The sequence below is a fragment of the Homalodisca vitripennis genome, unplaced genomic scaffold (genome assembly GCF_021130785.1).
Source record: "Homalodisca vitripennis isolate AUS2020 unplaced genomic scaffold, UT_GWSS_2.1 ScUCBcl_696;HRSCAF=3254, whole genome shotgun sequence".
NCBI classification, from domain to species: Eukaryota; Metazoa; Arthropoda; class Insecta; order Hemiptera; family Cicadellidae; genus Homalodisca; species Homalodisca vitripennis.
This window is the reverse complement of record NW_025776821.1, coordinates 81,081-102,465: the sequence shown is the minus strand read 5'-3', so window position 1 is coordinate 102,465 and position 21,385 is coordinate 81,081. Positions and strand designations below refer to the sequence as shown.

Sequence of the window (21,385 nt, the reverse complement as noted above, 5' to 3'; positions counted from 1 at the left end):
ATAAATATTCATTTTTTTAAGTTTGATTTGATAAAATACCAACTTAATTCGGGACATTTAAAAAAAGTTTCGCGTTGTATCTAAAAAGTTCAGATCCCTTTTTGGCTCATAGCGCATTTCACTGGTTTTGTACAAGGAGTATAAAAAGCATTGGCAGCCGGAAATGACGTAGGTAACGTTGACGTGACTAGAACCGGAAGTATAACAAGATGGAAGCTGAGTTGCTTTTCCGGTAGCGGGAAATGTAGGTAAACATTTTACTGAGAAAATGAAAAATATTTAACGACGTGCTGTGACTAGATATTATGCTATTATTGTTCCAGTTTGAAAGCTTGACGTTACATTGTGTTATGGACAAGAAATTGCTAGCGCAGGGACAAGTTGGTCAAAATGTATTTATTAAAACCCTGGAACTGGCCATCATTTTTCCCAAAAATGGCAGGCACTTTTTGATGATTTTGTAAGGGTTTTGTATTTTAATCACTGCTCATCTATTTTTTAAGATACAAACATTTTAAAAACATCAATACCTTTATAAATAAATTTAGTTTCCCGAAAAATATTAAATATTGAATCATTTCAGTGTATTTTTATTTTTTCACTGATTAACAGAAAAACCTTAGTAAAGAATAATTTTTTCTCAAATGTATAGCACCCTCTCAGGTAATATGAAATTTTTTAGAATAATTATAAAATATACAAAAGTTTGCTTATATATCTGAATTAAAAATTACAAAAAAAATATTTAGGTAAAAGAAGTTTATTGGTACTTTTGAATAATATATCTATAAAAACTACAAAATCTGAAAAAAGTTTGTATAGCACTATTATGTATACCATTGTGACATTTTGGAATCTATTGGATGAACAAATATTTTTTTCTAAGCGATAAATATATGTAGAAGAGAAAAGTATGATATTTATAGAATTTTACATTGTATAAGATATTTTTATATGGCAACAAACTTTTTTTAAAGTTTTACAAAAGTCAAAATTGTGAAATAAATTCCTAACATTTTTAGCTAAAAATTTTCTTTTCATCTAGAAATGATTTATAATGATAGTACATTTATTGAAGTTTACAAAAATGTACAACAATGTATTTTTATCTCTATTATTTTTTTGTTAAAAATTAAAACAAGCGATGGTCATGGAAATAAAACGCTAATACCTTCAGAAAAAGTAAAAAAAATGTACTGTCTAAAATACATGAATATGCTTTTATAATAAATACAATAATGTTCAAATTAACAATCATTATGAAATAACTATAAATTGTCTACAAAATAATAAAACACTGAACCTACGTGAACATAGGCTTACTTTCAGTTTCACATACATCCAACCTATTCACTAAAACTTAACCTAACCTCTACATTTTTCACTTCATTAATTAAAAAAAAAAACACTAAACAAACTTTTATTTATACACACTAAATAACGAAAAATCTAAAACATCCCAATAAATAGCAAGCAATAAACTAATACCGGCGATGGCGTAATAACAACACAGAAATCAACATGGCAACCAAGCGATGCGTTGTTCTTATCTACTGGCTGAGTCGGTGATTGTGCAACAGAACAAAAATAAAATACTAGTTCATAGTCTCGTTGACGATACTGTTGCTTAGAGCAGCTCGTCTTCTTTGTTTTGATATGATTTTCACTATTTCCAGACAACGATAAAGTAACAAAAATAATAAAACTTAATGAAGCTATTTTCGACGCATTAGGCATTTTGAGATTTTACAAAACACGAGTTTTTCAAACGCTTATTTTATAAACATTTATTTTCCTACTGGTAATTGAAAAGATGTTTCTGAAAGCCAAGAATACAATGTTTTCAATGACAACACTTACGATCGTGTAGAACGTAAACTCACAATAGGGAATTTTGACAAACATACGGTAATTTTAGCGTGTTCGGAAATTACGCAAACAAACGGCAATCGGAAATGTGAACATCCAAGTTTAGAATTTTATAATGAAAGATTTAACGTAATTATAGAACGTTTTATGAGATAATATGAAACCTTGGATCTTTATCTTTAGATTTACGTATGTTTTACTTCAAACAAAGTAAAAATAGGCTTGCTGTGAGAGATCATATTACGACATAGTTAATGCGTCGAAAATAGCTTAGTGCCATTTTGAAACTGTAGTTAATGCGTCGATAATCGCTTAAAGCCAGTTGCAGGGTATTAAGAATAGCTATGATTCTTTAAACACATCTTAAAATCGGAATGCAAAAGTACATTAAGATAAGGATTTAGTGAGTGAAGAAAACCTAACGCACTCTCGTGTGGTCAAGCCCAAATCTTATGCGAACACAAACTCTCGTACAGGAAGAGGAAATCCTTCACACAGATTATGTTGTTTCCCAAATCTTTACTTAATTCGGGTCCACTTAACACTGACTTGGTTTGCGTAGAAGTGGAGTGAATTACCTTATTACAAAGACTATCGCCAACCCATCAGCTTTGTCACTACTAGTAGACACACAAATCAAAAGGAGTGATAGGAATTTATCTTATAATAAGATCCACATAACTGTTGAAGAGAAACATGACACATTTTACCACATTTACAAAAAATTACTTCTTATGAATGACGTGTTTTTATCTATAAAATTAGGTTTTGTTTGGAACGATGTTTGTGATAATTAAAAAATAAAATTTTCTTAAGCTATTAATTACTAAAAATAGTCACCATGAAACTATACCCTATGAAGGCTATGTATAAACTGTACTAATTTCACACTATATTCAGCCGTTTTTAGTTAGGCCGAATTCCTTAAAGAAACATTTAAAACATATTTCTACTTTTTTTAAACTTCTAAGATATGTTATTTGAAAAGGCACTGATTTTTTACTAAACTATGATTTTTTGCCATTTTGTTTCAACTTTAGTCAGGGTAATGATTTTACGGCTAAGAAAGCTCTTTGACAAGTTATTTATATCAAATCACGTCCCTAAGTGAGTAGAGAGAGGCCTAAACGACTTCCTGTAGAGACTTGACTACAGAGCGCAGCATATACATGGCAGTCCCTTCCGGTTCCGGCCATTGCTCAACTCTCTCCCTTCTTATCCCTTCTTCTTTCTTCACCATCTCAGATCTCTAAATTCCCGTCGCTGGAGGCTCAAGACTTTATGATATCAACATAGTCAGATTTAAGTATTTGAATAGTAATATTTTTGTTGTGTCTTTGTATATCACTTAACATAACATAACCTTGTTTATTAAAATAACCTTGGGTTTTTATTTACCACTTAAAAGTAACTAGCTAGCATAAAATGTACCAATAATTTGATATTTCTTGAGTAGGGTAAAAACAGGCATCGAGGTTAAAATCTTTTTAATTTGTAAGTTATTGTTCCTACCATTATAGACATGTAAATAAGTTCTTATGCCTTGCTACAAAATATTTTGAACGTTAAGAGTCTCATAAACAACTACTGATGTATCACTATCTTTCTTTGTTCTGTTTGTTGATGCGGTTTTCCGACAGTGTCTTGATTATTATTTAATGTGTGATTTTAACAATATGTATAGAAAATTGTTACAAATTGTTCAATAATTTTAGGTATTACACCCGTCTGTTAACGTCAATGATTCCATCCAAATATATACATGCAAATTACCAACATAAGGAATCATTTTAAACTGTCAACGAGACCGTATTATTAAACTAAAAACAGCAACAATATAAGTTATTTATAAAAATAAATTGAGAATTTAAACCTTAGTTTTAGCTTGTATTTACTGAACCTAAAAAAGTTCAATGTTAGTTATTAATACATTACAATATTATTATTTCTAAAGAAAATACAAATATGGTTTCGAATTTTAATTTAATTCAAAGTTACAAAAGTATATTGCAATATAAATTGCTAATAGTTGGAGTGAATTGCGGTGATCTAATCCCATCATCATGCAGATATACGAGTGTGAGGTTGCCTTAGTCAGCGAGCAGGCGATGTTACGTCTGTAATAAGCCTTTGAACAATCATCTCTATCCCTGAGGTGCTCAGTACGTCTGAGACAGAGTAATGCGAGAAAACGCTCTTTGGGGAAATGAAATTGAAATGAATTTAATTTCATGAAAAGAAATGAAATCAATGCATGAAAAATGCATTTCATAAAAAATGCATGAAAATCAATAACAACAATTATAAAAATAGCATACAAATATATACCACTACTCCACCTAAAACATTGTAGTTACCGTTCTTCACAAAAAAAGATTTATAGGTGCAGTAATGATGTACCAAGTTTTATTGCTTTATCTGTAATCGTTCAGAAATTACGAAGGCCTGTGCGGGACTTTTTAACACCCTGTATATATTATATACCGGTATTGAATTTGAATATTGCTTTTGGTCGAAACACTGTGTAAAAATATATTAGGCCGTGTAGAATGCAATAAACTTATATGCGAGCCACTTATTTAATTTTATCCAAAATAAATTGTTCGAACTTCTTTACATTAAATGTAGCCATTTTCAATGTGGACGGTATCATTTTTCTCATTTCGAATAGTGTTGTGGGCAATACTACTTTATGACATTGTCATTGGTTAGAGTATTAGAAACACAAATGTGAATATCTCTACTATTAAAAATTCAGCCATTTGTTTTCCGCATGGAGAATAAAATGTGTGCAATTTCAAATAGAGTTGGAGGAAATGAGACTTTATGGTATTATCAGTCGTTAGATTATTACTAATACAAATGTGAATGAGGTGTTTTGTAAAGAGAAATAATGAGACGATTGTGCGCTTAACAATGAGACTACAAGTATATATTCGATGATTTACAATTGTAACTAAATATTCAAATAAAGTTTTGTTAAGAAGATTCGGGAGGGATAGGAAAATATATGAACGACAACAAATCTCACATAACTTATCTGAACGAACATGATACTGGACACAGGAACAGCACAATTCAGCTGTCATGCTTAGTCACAGTCTTTCCGAAGAGGATTGCATCTTTAATTTCTTTATATCATTAAATTATTTCTTTATATTATTATTTTTACTTTGTCTCATAAATGACTCGGTATTCTTTTATATATATATATATATATATAATATAACATATATATAGATATATATATGGTGATATAATATATATATATATATATACAGGGTGTACATAAAGTCCTGCACGGGTATATATTTTGCTGAACGATAACAGATAAATCAACAAGATTTGGTACATCAATACTACACTTAAAAATCTATTTTTTGAAGGAACTATGAGTTTTTCTGTAATATATGGGGACGTCCCGCCAAGGAGTCGGAAGGAAATCTTAAATAGGGAGCATAGGTCAATATGCACATCATTTTAAAGGGACTTATGTATCAGAGTTTAATGCCGCAAAACCGCACTCAAAAAGATTGATCAGTACAAAATGGCGGCTGTTCAAAGGTTTTACTTGGTTACATTTTATTAGTAGCCATAACCCCAGTAAAACAAAACTGCAACCAAACGAATACTGCAGCTAACTACTACATTATGCTTGTCAGTTGTACAGAAGTGAATTATGACGTTAGTTATCTTCAAGGGTTACAAATTTGGTCCTAATATATTGATAACGGGGAAAACCTGATAACAGTAAAGAATTAGAAATCTGTTATCTTTTGGGTCGCAGTTAGGACTTTCCTATTAGCCAGTCTACTCATAGTAGGCTATTCTAGTTTTCTTGTTTTAGTAGTGCTGTTAAGATTTCCTTCCGACTCCTTGCGGGACGTCCCCATGATATTACAGAAAATGATAGTTCCTTCAAAAAGTAGATTTTTAGGTGTAGTATTGATGTACCAAATCTTGTTGATTTATCTGTTATCGTTCAGAAAATATTATACCCGTGCAGGACTTTATGTACACCCTGTATATGATAAAGTACTATTACTTAAAAATGTGTACTAAATTATATTTTACAAAGAAATATATGGTAACGTAATAACAATTTGTGTTGTTATAACAGTTTATTGTACAGACTTTAAATGAACCAAGAAATAACAAACCAATATGAAGGCTCATAGATTCTCATACTCAAATATTTACTACCCTTATGTTACAGTGAAAAAAATAAGAAAACTGTTCCATAAAAGGAAAACTTCATTTATGCATGGTCTTGTACATGGGCTGTTTTATGTTTTCTCCCCACAGAACTCAGTTAATGGCTCAATAATAATTTTTACGTGCCTGAGTTGCAACTTAACTTGTTTTTGTTTAATGTTGTCCTAAAAACTTCATTAAAAACTGCCATTGTAAATAATGTTGGAGATTACTAATACTTTTCTTGTGTCAGTGATTTATTTTTTTAACTGAACTTTAAGATGTGCACGTCATAAAAAATAATACACGGTAGGATTACAAGACACCCCAAGTCGCGTAACGCCTTTGCTGAGACTTCATGTAAAATTCCAAGTTCAGTAGCTTATTTTAAAATTCAAAAATCAAAAATCAAATCAAAATCAAATTTATTTCAAAATTTGCACACAAGCACAGTACACATAATATAAATGAAATTAGTCCCACATGTGTGAAATTAAACTAAATATGTGTTTCTATAGCACGTGTTAAAATGTTGTGAAAAATTTTACTCAGTTTGCTTACAAATTATTTATTCAGTGATTAGATTGTACCATTACGGTTTCCCATAAGACTAATGTAAATCTGTTCCCAACCGTCAGTCTAATCACCAACGTCGACCTCGGTTTTCCCTATATATAAATGAAGCTCCATGCAAAATTTCAAGGATCAGCTGTTTGTGCCAACAGATACATAGCTTCGGCTTCGATCAGCTAATTACTTTGTGTTTCTATAAAATATATTCAGTTATTATTAAAAAAATGTATTTTAAATCAAATAGAAGATATAAAATATGGTATATACAGACAGACCGATGAACTGAAAGACAGAATTTAATTTTTTCACTTTGCTAACGTTCAGCTAATAACTAAAAGGAGTGAAAAGTGACGTTTCAAAAATTCCCTGATGAGAATTTAAAAATATTGTAAATGTAAGCTGAGGAAATGTATTACTCGTTTTGTGTATAGGCTTAACTTTCTAGATTTGCTATTTAGTACTCGACAAAATTCCCGTATAGACGAGTTTTAAAAAGCTAGATTTAAGTTGAAGTAATATTATAAGTGGTTCCAGCTCGTAAGGAAGCAGAGAATGGTGGCTTTTAGCCGGTAAGAGTCCTGCACGTCCTGAAGTATGGGATTCTGGGTGTCAATGAGGATGTGCCAACCCCTTGTGTTCAGGAAAAACGCTCTATTTTGTCACGGCCAGGACTGAGGAACTCCGTCGGTGTGCCCATATGCAGCTGATAAAGCAATATCCGTGCACCTTTTGAAAAAGTGTCAATATAAGTACTTAGCAAACCTGAAAAGCCTTATTATGTTTTTGCTTTTAACTAAGAGAAATGATTCCTACTATCTTCCATTACTAGTCTCAGGGATGTTTTGAGGTTTTCAAAAAGGAGATGACCCTTTATAACACCTCTAATGGGTTGATTTATTCTGCAGTTTTCTCGTTGTTATCGTGGTTACCTAAAAAATCAACTTGATAATGCTCGCTAACGATCAGCCCACGGAATTTTTCAAATATACATAATTATTGAGCTAAATTTAATCTATCTATATAAAAGTAACTTTTCTCAAAACTTAAGGCTAAGAGTCAATTCTTCCTCGAGACAGATAGACAGAAATGATTTTTTTCTAGCCCCTCTAATGGTAGGCTTTACTAACGCTAAGCCAATTAATCCTTACTTATTCCAAAAAAATAGTTTAATACCTTGATATTTTTCAAAAATTAAAGTTCTTAATAAAGTTATTCGTTTTTTACTGTTATAAAAATCTGTGCTATCAAAAACCAATTCTTTAACCAATTTTTTTGAATCTTTATTCTAATTATGTGATCATTCCTTCGCAGATTTTTTTAACGCTCCATCTGTCTATTCACTAAGCCGTCGTATTATTTTATAAATAAAACTACCTGTTAAGTAACTTTTATCACAATTCAATTGTTCACTTTCATCACATAGTTCACACTGATAAAAACCTTGTTTTTATAAATGAAGGGGGTAATTTTAATAAAGTAACGTATAAAAAATGTATTCTCCTCTTCAGTTACACTCTAATTATCAGAAGAGTACGGCCCAGTCGTTACAGTAAAAGGCGGGAGCCACCCTGATATCTTCCTCCCATTGTTACACAGTACACTCGTATGGCCGGAGAAGCCCTTCGATACGTCGAGACTGTCACGGCTGGGTCACCTTTGTCATTTCTGTCTGCCCTTTGTTCATCAGCATGCTGATGTCACGCTGTTCTGGTTATACTGTGAAAGCCCTCCACGACAAGCTATCATTAGTTGGGTTTGTAATCAACATATTGCAGTAGAATCCTGTAAACAACCTCTTGTGTACGGACCCTTTCTTATTGCTTTCTAATCTTCATCATATCACACCATGCGTAGTTCAGAGAATGTGAAGTCGGAAGCTGAATTATTAAAACCACGGACGAAAAATACATTTGAAAACATTACAATCTCTAATTTATGAAGGACATATTTACAGCTATAACTACATTTAAATGCCATCGTTGACCAATTTGATTAGAATTGGATAGAAACGTTTCCATGTCAAACTGTGACGCTATTTTATGGTATAAGAGATTTCGCAAAATAGTACACAAAGGTTAATTTAAATAAAATTATTCTAAATAAAGCTTTTACAAATTATTTTTTAATTCTATATTTTGACACGAATTACGTTTTTTCAAATCATGAAAGTTAACTAAAGTAGTATTAGTAGGAATCATTATATACAAAAATAAAAAACACATTTAAAATTTAAATATTAATAATTTTACGATAAATTAATAATTTTATAACGTCAATAATTAAAGACATGTTATGTATTGAAAATTAAGGCAAACAAAACACTTTTTAAATTAGTAAAATTTCAGATAAGCGTTATTTAGAAATCTTTCCCATCAAAATAATGTTACAAAATGTTAAATTTGTTCAAATTGATAATCACGATGTGCATGCACTTCATGTTAAACTATAAACTTCTACTTTCATTTTCAAATTTTAGTTATCTTCTTCACATCAATTCATTTATTTCTTGATCGTTTTTTAATTTCTTAGAATCTTTATTGGTTTTGTTTAAACATTTTATATCAATATTTTTGTAAAATTACTAAGATTTTAAAATAACAATAAGCACATATTATCCAAATCAACTTGCAATGAATCAGTATTTTAAATGTGAATAAATAACCTACTTAGATAATTCTAATTACCATTAAAATTTCTTTATTTTTTTAAATTGTTAGAGATAGTTTATCTTTATTATATCTTAGCATTAACTCTTCTGAATGTACATAACACTACAAAGATCATATTACTTCTAAAATTGAAATATATTTGTAAAATTTGTCGCTACTTTCTGTTGGATCTCTTCAGACGAATGTGGACTACAGATTCTGGGGTTTAATTCTATGACAACGTCCCATTCCAGATGTTACATTAAGAGGAATTTTAAATGGATTTCAACTCAACAATCACATTGAATTAAACTTTTCCACCATAGCTACATTATTTGCAAAAAGCTCGGATGCTCCACAGTGCTTAAGGTAATCTAAAATATCATAGTGCATATGATAAGACAATGAGAACACCTATATTCACCCTGATTGCACTATATTTTGTAGTCTCTGATGTCGTAACGCTGTGTTGAGCTAAAAAACATAAGTTATTTGAGTTTCTTCTTTAGCGACGTTCCTTGGATCTTTTCAGAGTAATATGACTCCAGATTCCTGTAGTAGATTCTGTGGTAGCATCAGATTACAGACGCTATATTAAGAGGAACTTGAAGCTAAACTCTTTCGTAGTAATCAATGTCTTATACTGAATAGCAACAATGGTCACTTAGTGAACAGTTTCTAAAATAAACAATATGAATAAATCACTGTTAACATAAATTAAAGATGTCTTATATAAGAAGATACAAAAGAGATATACAAATTTTGCAAAAAGATTAGCAAAATTAAAGCTATTGTCTAATATGGATTTCATTAAGCATTATACCGTTGCGAAGCAGAAGTTTTTCAGCTATTTACACATAATAAAAATAATAATATTGAACTACCCTTCCTGGCCATGGCGGTAGAGTTGTATTCTGTAGTGTGTACAATGTATAGTTATGAATGTCAATCTCTTTAATATTTTGTCTTATATATTCTGGAGAACCCCTCTTGCAGGCCTTGACAATAATGTTGTATTGTGTAGTGTGTATAGTGTACAGTGAGGAGTGTCAAGCTCGTCATACATTAGCCTTGTATACTCTTGGGAACCCCTCTCAGCCTTGACACTAAGGTTTTATTCTTTAGTGTGTATAATGTACAGTGAGGAGTGTCAAGCTCGTCATACATTAGCCTGTGTCACGTTAGCCTTGCCTTGTATACTCTTGGGAACCCCTCTCAGCCTTGACACTAAGGTTTTATTCTTTAGTGTGTATAATGTACAGTCGCTCGTCATACATTAGCCTTGTATACTCTTGGGAACCCACTAACTAAGGATTCTTTAGTGTGTATAATGTACAGTGAGGAGTGTCAGTGTCATACATTAGCCTTGTATACTCTTAGAACCCCTCTCAGCCTTGACCACTAAGGTTTTATTCTTTAGTGTGTATAATGTACAGTGAGGAGTGTCAAGCTCGTCATACATTAGTTAACCCCTCTCAGCCTTGACACTAAGGTTTTATTCTTTAGGATAATGCACAGTGAGGAGTGTCAAGCTCGTTTACATTAGCCTTGGACTCTTAGGAACCCCTCTCAGCCTTGACACTAGGTTTTATTCTTTAGTGTGTATAATGCACGGTGAGGAGTGTCCTGTGTGTCACGTTAGCCTTGTATACTCTTAGGAACCCCTCTCAGCCTTGACACTAAGGTTTTATTAGTGTGTATAATGTACAGTGAGGAGTGTCAAAGCTCGTACCATTAGCCTTGTATACTCTTGGGAACCCTCTCAGCCTTGACACTAAGGTTTTATTCTTTCGTGTGTAACGCCTTGTATACTTTGGGAACCCTCTCAGCCTTGACACTAAGGTTTTATTCTTTTGTGTGTATAATGTACAGTGAGGAGTGTCAGCTCGTCATACATAGCCATGTATACTCTTGGGAACCCTCTCAGCCTTGACACTAAGGTTTTATTCTTTAGTGTGTATAATGTACAGTGTCGAGTGTCAAGTCGTTGTCACATTAGCCTTGTATACTCTTACGAACCCCTCTCAGCCTTGACACTAAGGTTTTATTCTTTAGTGTGTATAATGCACGAGTGAGGAGTGTCCTGTGTGTCACGTTAGGTTGTATACTCTTAGGAACCCCTCTCAGCCTTGACACTAAGGTTTTATTCTTTAGTGTGTATAATGTACAGTGAGGAGTGTCAAGCTCGTTATACATTAGCCTTGTATACTCTTAGGGAACCCCTCTCAGCCTTGACAATAAGGTTTTATTCTTTAGCCGTGTGTATAATGTACACGGTGAGGAGTGTCCTGTGTGTCATACATTAGCCTTGTATACTCTTAGGGAACCCCTCTCAGCCTTGGCACTAAGGTTTTATTCTTTAGTGTGTATAATGCACGGTGAGGAGTGTCCTGTGTGTCACGTTAGCCTTGTATACTCTTAGGAACCCCTCTCAGCCTTGACATTAAGGTTTTATTCTGCCGTGTGTATAATGTACAGTGAGGAGTGTCCTGTCGTCATACACGTTAGCCCTTGTATACTCTTGGGAAACCCCTCTCAGCCTTTGACACTAAGTTTTATTCTTTAAGTGTGTATAATGTACAGTCAGGAGTGTCAAGCTGTCATACATTACCCTTGTATACTCTTAGGGAACCCCTCTCAGCCTTGACACTAAGGTTTTATTCTTAAGTGTGTATAATGTACAGTGAGGAGTGTCCTGCTCGTCACGTTAGCCTTGTATACTCTTAGGAACCCCTCTCAGGCCTTGACACTAAGGTTTTATTCTTTAGTGTGTATAATGCACGGTGAGGAGTGTCTGTGTGTCACGTTAGCCTTGTATACTCTTAGGAAACCCCTCTCAGCCTTGACACTAAGGTTTTATTCTTTAGTGTGTATAATGTACAGTGAGGAGTGTCAAGCTCGTCATACATTAGCCCTTGTATACTCTTGGGAACCCTCTCAGCCTTGACACTAAGGTTTTATTCTTAAGTGTGTATAATGTACAGTCAGGAGTGTCAAGCTGTGTCATACATTAGCCTTGTATACTCTTGGGAACCCCTCTCAGCCTTGACACTAAAGTTTTATTCTTTAGTGTGTATAATGTACAGTGAGGAGTGTCAAGCTCGTCAAACATTAGCCTTGTATACTCTAAGGAACCCCCTCTCAGCCTTGACACTAAGGTTTTATTCTGCTGTGTGTATAATGTACAGTGAGGAGTGTCAAGCTCGTGTCACGTTAGCCTTGTATACTCTTAGGAACCCCTCTCAGCCTTGACAACTAAGGTTTTATTCTTTAGTGTGTATAATGTACAGTGAGGAGTGTCAAGCTCGTTATACATTAGCCTTGTATAACTCTTAGGAACCCCTCTCAGCCTTGACACTAAGGTTTTATACTGTTGTGTGTATAATGCACGTGAGGAGTGTCAATCTGTTATACACGTTAGCCTTGTATACTCTTAGGGAACCCCTCCCAGCCTTTGGACACTAAGGTTTTATTCTTTAGTGTGTATAATGTACAGTGAGGAGTGTCAAGTCTCATCATACATTAGCCTTGTATACTCTTAGGGAACCCCTCTCAGCCTTGACACTAAGGTTTTATTCTGCTGTGTGTATAATGCACGGTGAGGAGTGTCCTGTGTGTCACGTTAGCCTTGTATACTCTTAGGACCCCCTCTCAGCCTTGACACTAAGGTTTTATTCTGCTGTGTGTATAATGTACAGTGAGGAGTGTCAAGCTCGTTATACATTAGCCTTGTATACTCTTAGGACCCCCTCTCAGCCTTGACACTAAGGTTTTATACTGTTGTATGTATAATGTACAGTGAGGAGTGTCAATCTCGTTATACATTAGCCTTGTATACTCTTAGGAACCCCTCTCAGCCTTGACACTAATGTTTTATTCTTTAGTGTGTATAATGTACAGTGAGGAGTGTCAAGCTCGTCATACATTAGCCTTGTATACTCTTGGGAACCCCTCTCAGCCTTGACACTAAGGTTTTATTCTGCTGTGTGTATAATGCACGGTGAGGAGTGTCCTGTGTGTCACGTTAGCCTTGTATACTCTTAGGAACCCCTCTCAGCCTTGACACTAAGGTTTTATTCTGCTGTGTGTATAATGCACGGTGAGGAGTGTCCTGTGTGTCACGTTAGCCTTGTATACTCTTAGGAACCCCTCTCAGCCTTGACACTAAGGTTTTATTCTGCTGTGTGTATAATGCACGGTGAGGAGTGTCCTGTGTGTCACGTTAGCCTTGTATACTCTTGGGAACCCCTCTCAGCCTTGACACTAAGGTTTTATTCTGCTGTGTGTATAATGCACGGTGAGGAGTGTCCTGTGTGTCACGTTAGCCTTGTATACTCTTGGGAACCCCTCCCAGCTTTGACAATAACGTTGTATTTTTGTGTGTGTATAATGTACAGTAAGGAATGTTCTGTGTGTCTTACATTAGTCTTGTATACTCTTGGAAACCTCCTCCACCCTTAACGCTCCATCTTTCTATCACTCCCTCCTATTTCGACCCTTGAAACAATAGATCCACATTTGAAGAAACCCCAATAATATGACACCTGTTTCAGTCTTTAATATTATAATATGATGGAATGTGTTAATAGTTTTACAATTTTAGTAGTACGAATTAAAATGCAAATCATGATAGGGTTATCATGGCATCAGTGTATGTATAGTTAAACTCAAAATTAAGATTGCAACTTTAGTTTTATATTTCAAGATGGCAGCCACACATGTAATGTATCTTACTTTGTACTGAGTGAGACTGAGTTTTAATTTTATAACTGAATAATGACGATTGTTAGTATATAGTTCATTATCAAGCATTAACCGGACATGTTGAAAGAACTAGCCTAGTTATAGTAACACTTTCCTAATCTAATGTATGTTCTTTTTGTATTGTATGTTATATTATTGTATTCTAATTAAGTACCTCTATTTTTAAATTGCTAAATATTACTATCGTGGTAATAAATTATTAAACATTGCCTTTTGTTGACTTTAAAATATATTTAAAATGTTACAGAGTAATACGTGCCAGTAAATTATTTGTATAGTATTATTTTCAAATAATTGTTAATTAATCTTTTTATTTCTTGTCAGTGACATTTGAAAACTCAGTTTTATTCTTTACTATCAACGTAAACATTAGAGTTTTGTATAATTTGATCATTAAAGTGCCTAGTCTCAAAATTTACACTTCATATTACTTTTAATACCATATGCGGTTTCAAAAATTTCCCTTGCCCTCAATATGTTGTGACATTTTTCTGAAAAATTGTTTGATGCATTTCAAGCTAACATTTTATCCTCAAAATGGTGGAGGCTAGTTCAGAATATTAGCTACCTAATACATTAGGTACTTCTCAAATTAAAAGTATACAAAAACCAACGACACTAAAAGAGCTCTAATTTATACCATTCTTCTTTTTTATCAACGCCTTCAAGTCAACATTATTTTAGTATACTGTTGGGAACCCCTCCCAAACTTTATACTAAAGTTGTATTCTGTAGTGTGTATAATATACAGTGGTGAGTGTCCAACTTGTCATACTTCAGTCTTGTATACTCTGGGAAACCCAATATAAGGAACTTAAAAATGAGTTGGCACACTACGAGATTACGATTCAAACCCATTATTTATCCTTACAAACGCCCGATTTTGGAAAAGAGATAACATTTTGTTTACCTTCAATTTAGAAATCGTCACTGTAATTCCGTAAAATAAAATACTTTATTAAATTAACCTTTATTTAAATTAAATTAACTTATTCCCATTTATACGTTGACAGGTATAAACCATAGGGTTATGTAAGTTGATCAATTTCCATTTTACTGAGGTGTAAAAAGTTTGTGTTCCATTGTTCAGTGCAATTTGTACGATAAATGCTGTTAATAATGGCGGTATAAAACGCCCACACTTTGAGATCGTTCCTGAAGAGGGATTCCACACATGTTTTACATGGTTTCCCAGTTAGTGGTTCCCTCGACAGCTTACAGTGTAATATAAATACCGCTTTAATTAAACCTATTTGTAATATTTGAAATTTTAACATGCCATAACAATTGGAATTAAACAATTTGTGTTTGTGATATTAACCGGGGTTAGTTCAATACATACAGAATTCAAAATCTTATAATTTATGAAGGAGGAGGAGCTCTTCTTATTGGAATATCAATTTTCTATTATTTTACAAAAGAAAACTTATACTGTATATTTAAAAGTTTGGAGAATAAAACAATAAAGTTCGTTTTATTCAGAATAAAATTATTTGGCATGCTTTAATATTAATTAAAAACCAATTAACAAAACAACTTTTTTAATAATTTTTCATTAACATATCATCTAATTTTTGCTATCAGGCTTTCGTGGCCGATATAGTTAAAAGCATATATTTTTTGGTTGACACAACGTTCTATTATTGAAACACGATTACATCCTTGTAATATTCCTTGGAGGACCTTCTTCAGTCATCAGATAAAAGATCACTGTAATAAGGAAGAAGCATCACACTGACACATTGATAACAGTCTGTAATAAAGGAGCTACTTGAATAATAGTGGGGAGTGTTGATTATTTGACGTTATCTGAAACTGGCAATAATACTCATCTGACTGTACAGGAGAGTTTGGGGCCGTAGCTGTACCGTGGTTGGCTGAAGGCTAAAGCCAATTGCTGAAGCCAATGAACGTCTGTAAAAAAGGTTCGCCTCTGCATATATCGGCGTATTTCATAATCTGAAGAATGGACTGAACTTTAGAATTGTACATTGTGCATTGAATGTTATATCCATTTAGGCAACAACGATTTCAACAATAGTCAAATTCTATTCAAAACTTCATACACATTATATAGTCTGCTCTGATATTGAACACTCGAACTAAAATTGTCTAATATGGTACTGTTAGTAGTTCAATTTGCTTTTTAACCAATGGAAACAATACTATTTGTTCTATATTCAAACACTTTGTCATTTGCAAGCTCAACTGCCCTTGACTTTCTACCATTATAAGTATACTAATGTTGACAAGGAGATTTTAAAGAAATATAAGGGTATAAGATAATGTAGTATTTACTTGCAAGCTGGACATCTATTTCAAATATTCATTAGTATGTGAAGCAGAATCCAATGAATACTTCAGTGCTGGGTAGACGAGACCGCAGTATGGAACTGTATCAGCACTACAAGATATGTGGTCACCATTCCAACAATCTGTGGAGACAGAAATTTATTTTAGTCTTTCAAAATCTCCTTGGACGAAACTATAACTACTAATTTACATTACAATAAGTAACACGTTTTACCGATGTTATCATTTCGTTGTTAATATGAAAATACCCTCTGGCAGAAAATCCTACGTGGCTGTTGGATAGTTGCACCAAAAAGATCTCCAACTGAAACAGTAAATCAATGAGATAGTCGCTAACAGGGCCTACACGCAGTCATGCATTTCAGACTGTATGTTATTGTGTGTTTGGGTTAGACAAAAGTCTATTTGAGTAAAATTATGTTTTACTGAATTAACTTATTACATTGTTATTGGCCTAATAAAACGTAACAATTGGACGACCATTGTAATGCAATATTACACTGTTAGTGAAATAGTAATGAATAAAGAGCTTTAAATATATATAAAATAAAATAGATTGGAAACATGTTTATTTTTTTAATTCGTCAAATTATTTTGTGCAGTGTTCTTTCTGTATTCTTCCGTTCTGCTATTCCGTTCTTCTGTAAAAGTTTTATTCGCAATCTACTAAATTAATAACCATATATCATTCAGTATTAATTCTTTTTAAGCAATCATCGTATATTATAAATTATGGATATAGTTGAAACAACATTTTTTAGAAATTAGAATTGTAATCGAAATGTAAGAAATAATCGTGAAAGAAAATAACTTCATCAATTAATAAATTATGAAGTTTATGAAAATATTTCATACTTTAATAAGTTATATCGTCCACTGTTCAGAATGTTGACTTGTATTAATTATATATCAGCCAAGCACGACACATATCCTCTCTTTAAATCACCTGTAGAGTCAGATGGTTATTATTGGAAGTTCCAGTTTATCATCTGTTTACCAAAATATATTCTGAGCGATTCAGAAATATTTTAAGAAATATGTTTTGTTATCATCTGGAAAGAACCTTAAAATGTTGGTAAATTTTTTAACGTGTTATTAGTACTGACGAGCTTTTACCAGGATAAATATTGAAATTTAAAAAAATTGTTGAAATATCATAGTATAAACACCACCTAAAATTAGCCGTTATATGAGCCATATTCAACCAAAATTAGTAATTGTTCTATATGTGTTTAGAATAACATTTTCAGAATCAATTGCCTTATACGTGTGTCTTATACCTCTCTCGGTTTAGATCAATCCAGTTGCATTTCTTTTATTGCATTTTTATATTTATTCGTAAGGAAGTTTAACAAAAAGGAGTTTAATGTTTATTAATGAACGGTGATCGGTATCCTTTTTCAGTATTATTGCTCCATTTTGATTTTATTATATATTTTACACTTATTTGCTTACCTCCGAGTTAGATACGCGAAATACCACTGCAGAGTGATTCTAGAACAAATATCTCCAGGAGAAAATATAATACAAACAAAATAAAATCGTTTTTATAAAGTGTACAACCTTGCATCAAAAAGCACGATAGATAAATACTGTAATATATAATTTAGTTTCTAGTTTATATTGTAAAAACATTTTAAGATTTTACCTGTCTCTTCAGTCTTGGGTCCAAGTCCAGGGTCATCATCTTGTAAATCATAGGAGCCAACTCTTCAGCCTACAATGTAGTCCTTTGGTAAGATGACTTGATGGTAAGCATTGCTTACTTCAGGTAAAACAATTGAAATTGATATACTAAAGAGCTTAAAACAACAATATTTAATAATAAGTATCTTCGTACTAAAAATCTAGTATCGACAAGATATACCCTATACATATATATCTCCAAGGTAATCTCGCTGGTCATGATTTGATACAAATTAATAATCGTATATTATGATCGTATATAATGTTTGGGTAAAAAAGGTAATGCAATTAATTTTAGATAATATTTTTAAACGTTACTCACACTATAAAGCATTCTTTTAAAGGCTTAAAGGGGTTAGAGTTGAAGAATATATACAGAATTTAAAGAGCAACAATAAACTTACTATTACACTTATTATCAGAGTGACTTGGATTAAGATGTTTGGTATTCATGGAAGTCATCAATGAATCAAACTAATCGAAAGCAGCATTTTTAGTCTTTTTACCTTAATGACTAGAAATGATATAATCATTATTTAAATATGCAACGTTAATATTTATATATTTTACACTAGAACATATGACCTATAAACGATTTTGTATCATATACACGAGTACAAGACTTGTATAAGAGGATTAAAAGACCAATTTATACAATTATGTATTGGGTTAGTACTTCCATCAAAACATCTCTAGTAACGGAGAGAAATTATTTCCAAAATATATATTTAATCATTAAAAATATTTCATGGATTTCGTCTACCTTTTATCTATTCCCTACTCCTTCACTTCAAGTTTTATATTATTATTATAACCATTTACAACATTACCGATTTAGTGACCCGTGTGCTGGAGTGAGACAGAAGAATTAGGACCAAGAAGAATGCCAATGACCAAAGCCCATCGTTGACAATGAAAATGATATCATGTTGTGCAACACGGTGGAAAAAGTAGAACAGGTTGATGGTCAGTTGGACGATCAAGGCGAGGATGGCAGCTATCATCTGGTCGCTAAAGAATATGTTTACTTGGTACGTGGCATCACACAGCAACCAGTAGGTATTCATTAGATTCTTGATCGTTCTCATATGGTGGTGTAGCAACTGTAACGTACAGAACATGTTTACTTGGTACACTGGCATTACACAGCAACCAGTAATTATTCATTAGATTCTTGATCGTCTCATATGGTGGTGTAGCAACTGTAACGTACAGAACATGTTTATTTGGTACGTGGCATAACACAGCAAACCAGTTATTCATTAGATTCTTGATCGTCTCATATGGTGGTGTAGCAACTGTAACGTACAGAACATAGTTTATTTGGCATTGTTATAACACAGCAACCAGTAGGTTTTCATTAGATTCTTGATCGTCTCATATGGTGGTGTAGCAACTGTAACATACAGAACATGATTTATTTGGTACGTGGCATATCACACAGCAACCAGTAGGTTTTCATTAGATTCTTGATCGTCTCATATGGTGGTGTAGCAACTGTAACGTACAGAACATGTTTATTTGGCATTGTTATAACACAGCAACCAGTAGGTTTTCATTAGATTCTTGATCGTCTCATATGGTGGTGTATCAACTGTAACGTACGGAACATGTTTATTTGGCATTGTTATAACACAGCAACCAGTAGGTTTCATTAGATTCTTGATCGTCTCATATGGTGGTGTAGCAACTGTAACATACAGAACATGTTTACATGGTACTGGCATTACATAGCAACCATTAGGTTTTCATTAGATTCTTGATCGTCTCATATGGTGGTGTATCAACAGTAACGTACGGAACATGTTTATTTGGCATTGTTATAACACATCAACCAGTAGGTTTTCATTAGATTTTTGATCGTCTCATATGGTGGTGTATCAACTGTAACGTACGGAACATGTTTATTTGGCATTGTTATAACACAGCAACCAGTAGGTTTTCATTAGATTTTTGATCGTCTCATATGGTGGTGTATCAACTGTAACGTACGGAACATGTTTATTTGGCATTGTTATAACACATCAACCAGTAGGTTTTCATTAGATTTTTGATCGTCTCATACGGTGGTGTATCAACTGTAACGTACGGAACATGTTTATTTGGCATTGTTATAACACAGCAACCAGTTTCATTAGATTCTTGATCGTCTCATATGGTGGTGTATCAACTGTAACGTACGGAACATGTTTATTTGGCATTGTTATAACACATCAACCAGTAGGTTTTCATTAGATTTTTGATCGTCTCATATGGTGGTGTATCAACTGTAACGTACGGAACATGTTTATTTGGCATTGCTATAACTCATCAACCAGTAGGTTTTCATTAGATTTTTGATCGTCTCATACGGTGGTGTATCAACTGTAACGTACGGAACATGTTTATTTGGCATTGTTATAACACAGCAACCAGTTTCATTAGATTCATGATCGTCTCATATGGTGGTGTAGCAACTGTAACATACAGAACATGTTTACTTGGTAAATGATATTACACAGCAACCAGTAGGTGTTCATTACATTCATGATCCTCTCATATGGCGGTGTAGCAACTGCAACATACAGAACATGTTTACTTGGTACATGATATTACACAGCAACCAGTAGGTGTTCATTACATTCATGATCCTCTCATATGGCGGTGTAGCAACTGCAACATACAGAACATGTTTACTTGGTACATGATATTACACAGCAACCAGTAGGTGTTCATTGCATTCTTGATTGTCTCATATGGCGGTGTAGCAACTGCAACATACAGAACATGATGACTTGGTAAGTGATATCACACAGCAACCAGTAGGTTTTCATTAGATTCTTGATTGTCTCATATGGCAGTGTAGCAACAGTAACATACAGAACATGATTACTTGGTAAGTGGCATCACACACAGCACACAGTAGGTGTTCATTACATTCTTGATTGTCTCATATGGCGGTGTAGCAACTGCAACATACAGAACATGTTTACTTGGTACATGATATTACACAGCAACACAAGTAGGTGTTCATTACATTCTTGATCCTCTCATATGGCGGTATAGCAAATGCAACATACAGAACATGTTTACTTGGTACATGATCACACAGTAAAGTAGGTGTTCATTACATTCCTGATTGTCTCATATTGACGGTGTAGCAACTGCAACATACAGAACATGTTTACTTGGTAAATGATATTACACAGCAACCAGTAGGTGTTCATTGCATTCTTGATCGTCTCATATGGCAGTGTAGCAACTGCAACATACAGAACATGATGACTTGGTAAGTGGCATTACACAGTAACCAGTATGTTTTCATTATATTCTTGATTGTCTCACATGGCGGTGTAGCA

The 21,385-nt window shown here is 33.3% G+C and overlaps 1 protein-coding gene across 1 annotated transcript; it reads right to left on the bottom strand.

Moving 5' to 3' along the window:
* Positions 1-16,326: 16,326 nt before the first annotated feature.
* On the bottom strand, positions 16,327-19,099 carry LOC124370936 (putative gustatory receptor 2a). The gene is made up of 4 exons (XM_046829244.1): positions 18,878-19,099; positions 18,010-18,078; positions 16,576-16,665; positions 16,327-16,483 (listed from the first exon to the last, which is right to left on the bottom strand). The coding sequence occupies exons 1-4, from the start codon at positions 19,049-19,051 to the stop codon at positions 16,409-16,411; spliced, it is 408 nt and encodes a 135-aa protein (XP_046685200.1). The 5' UTR covers positions 19,052-19,099; the 3' UTR covers positions 16,327-16,408.
* Positions 19,100-21,385: the final 2,286 nt, after the last annotated feature.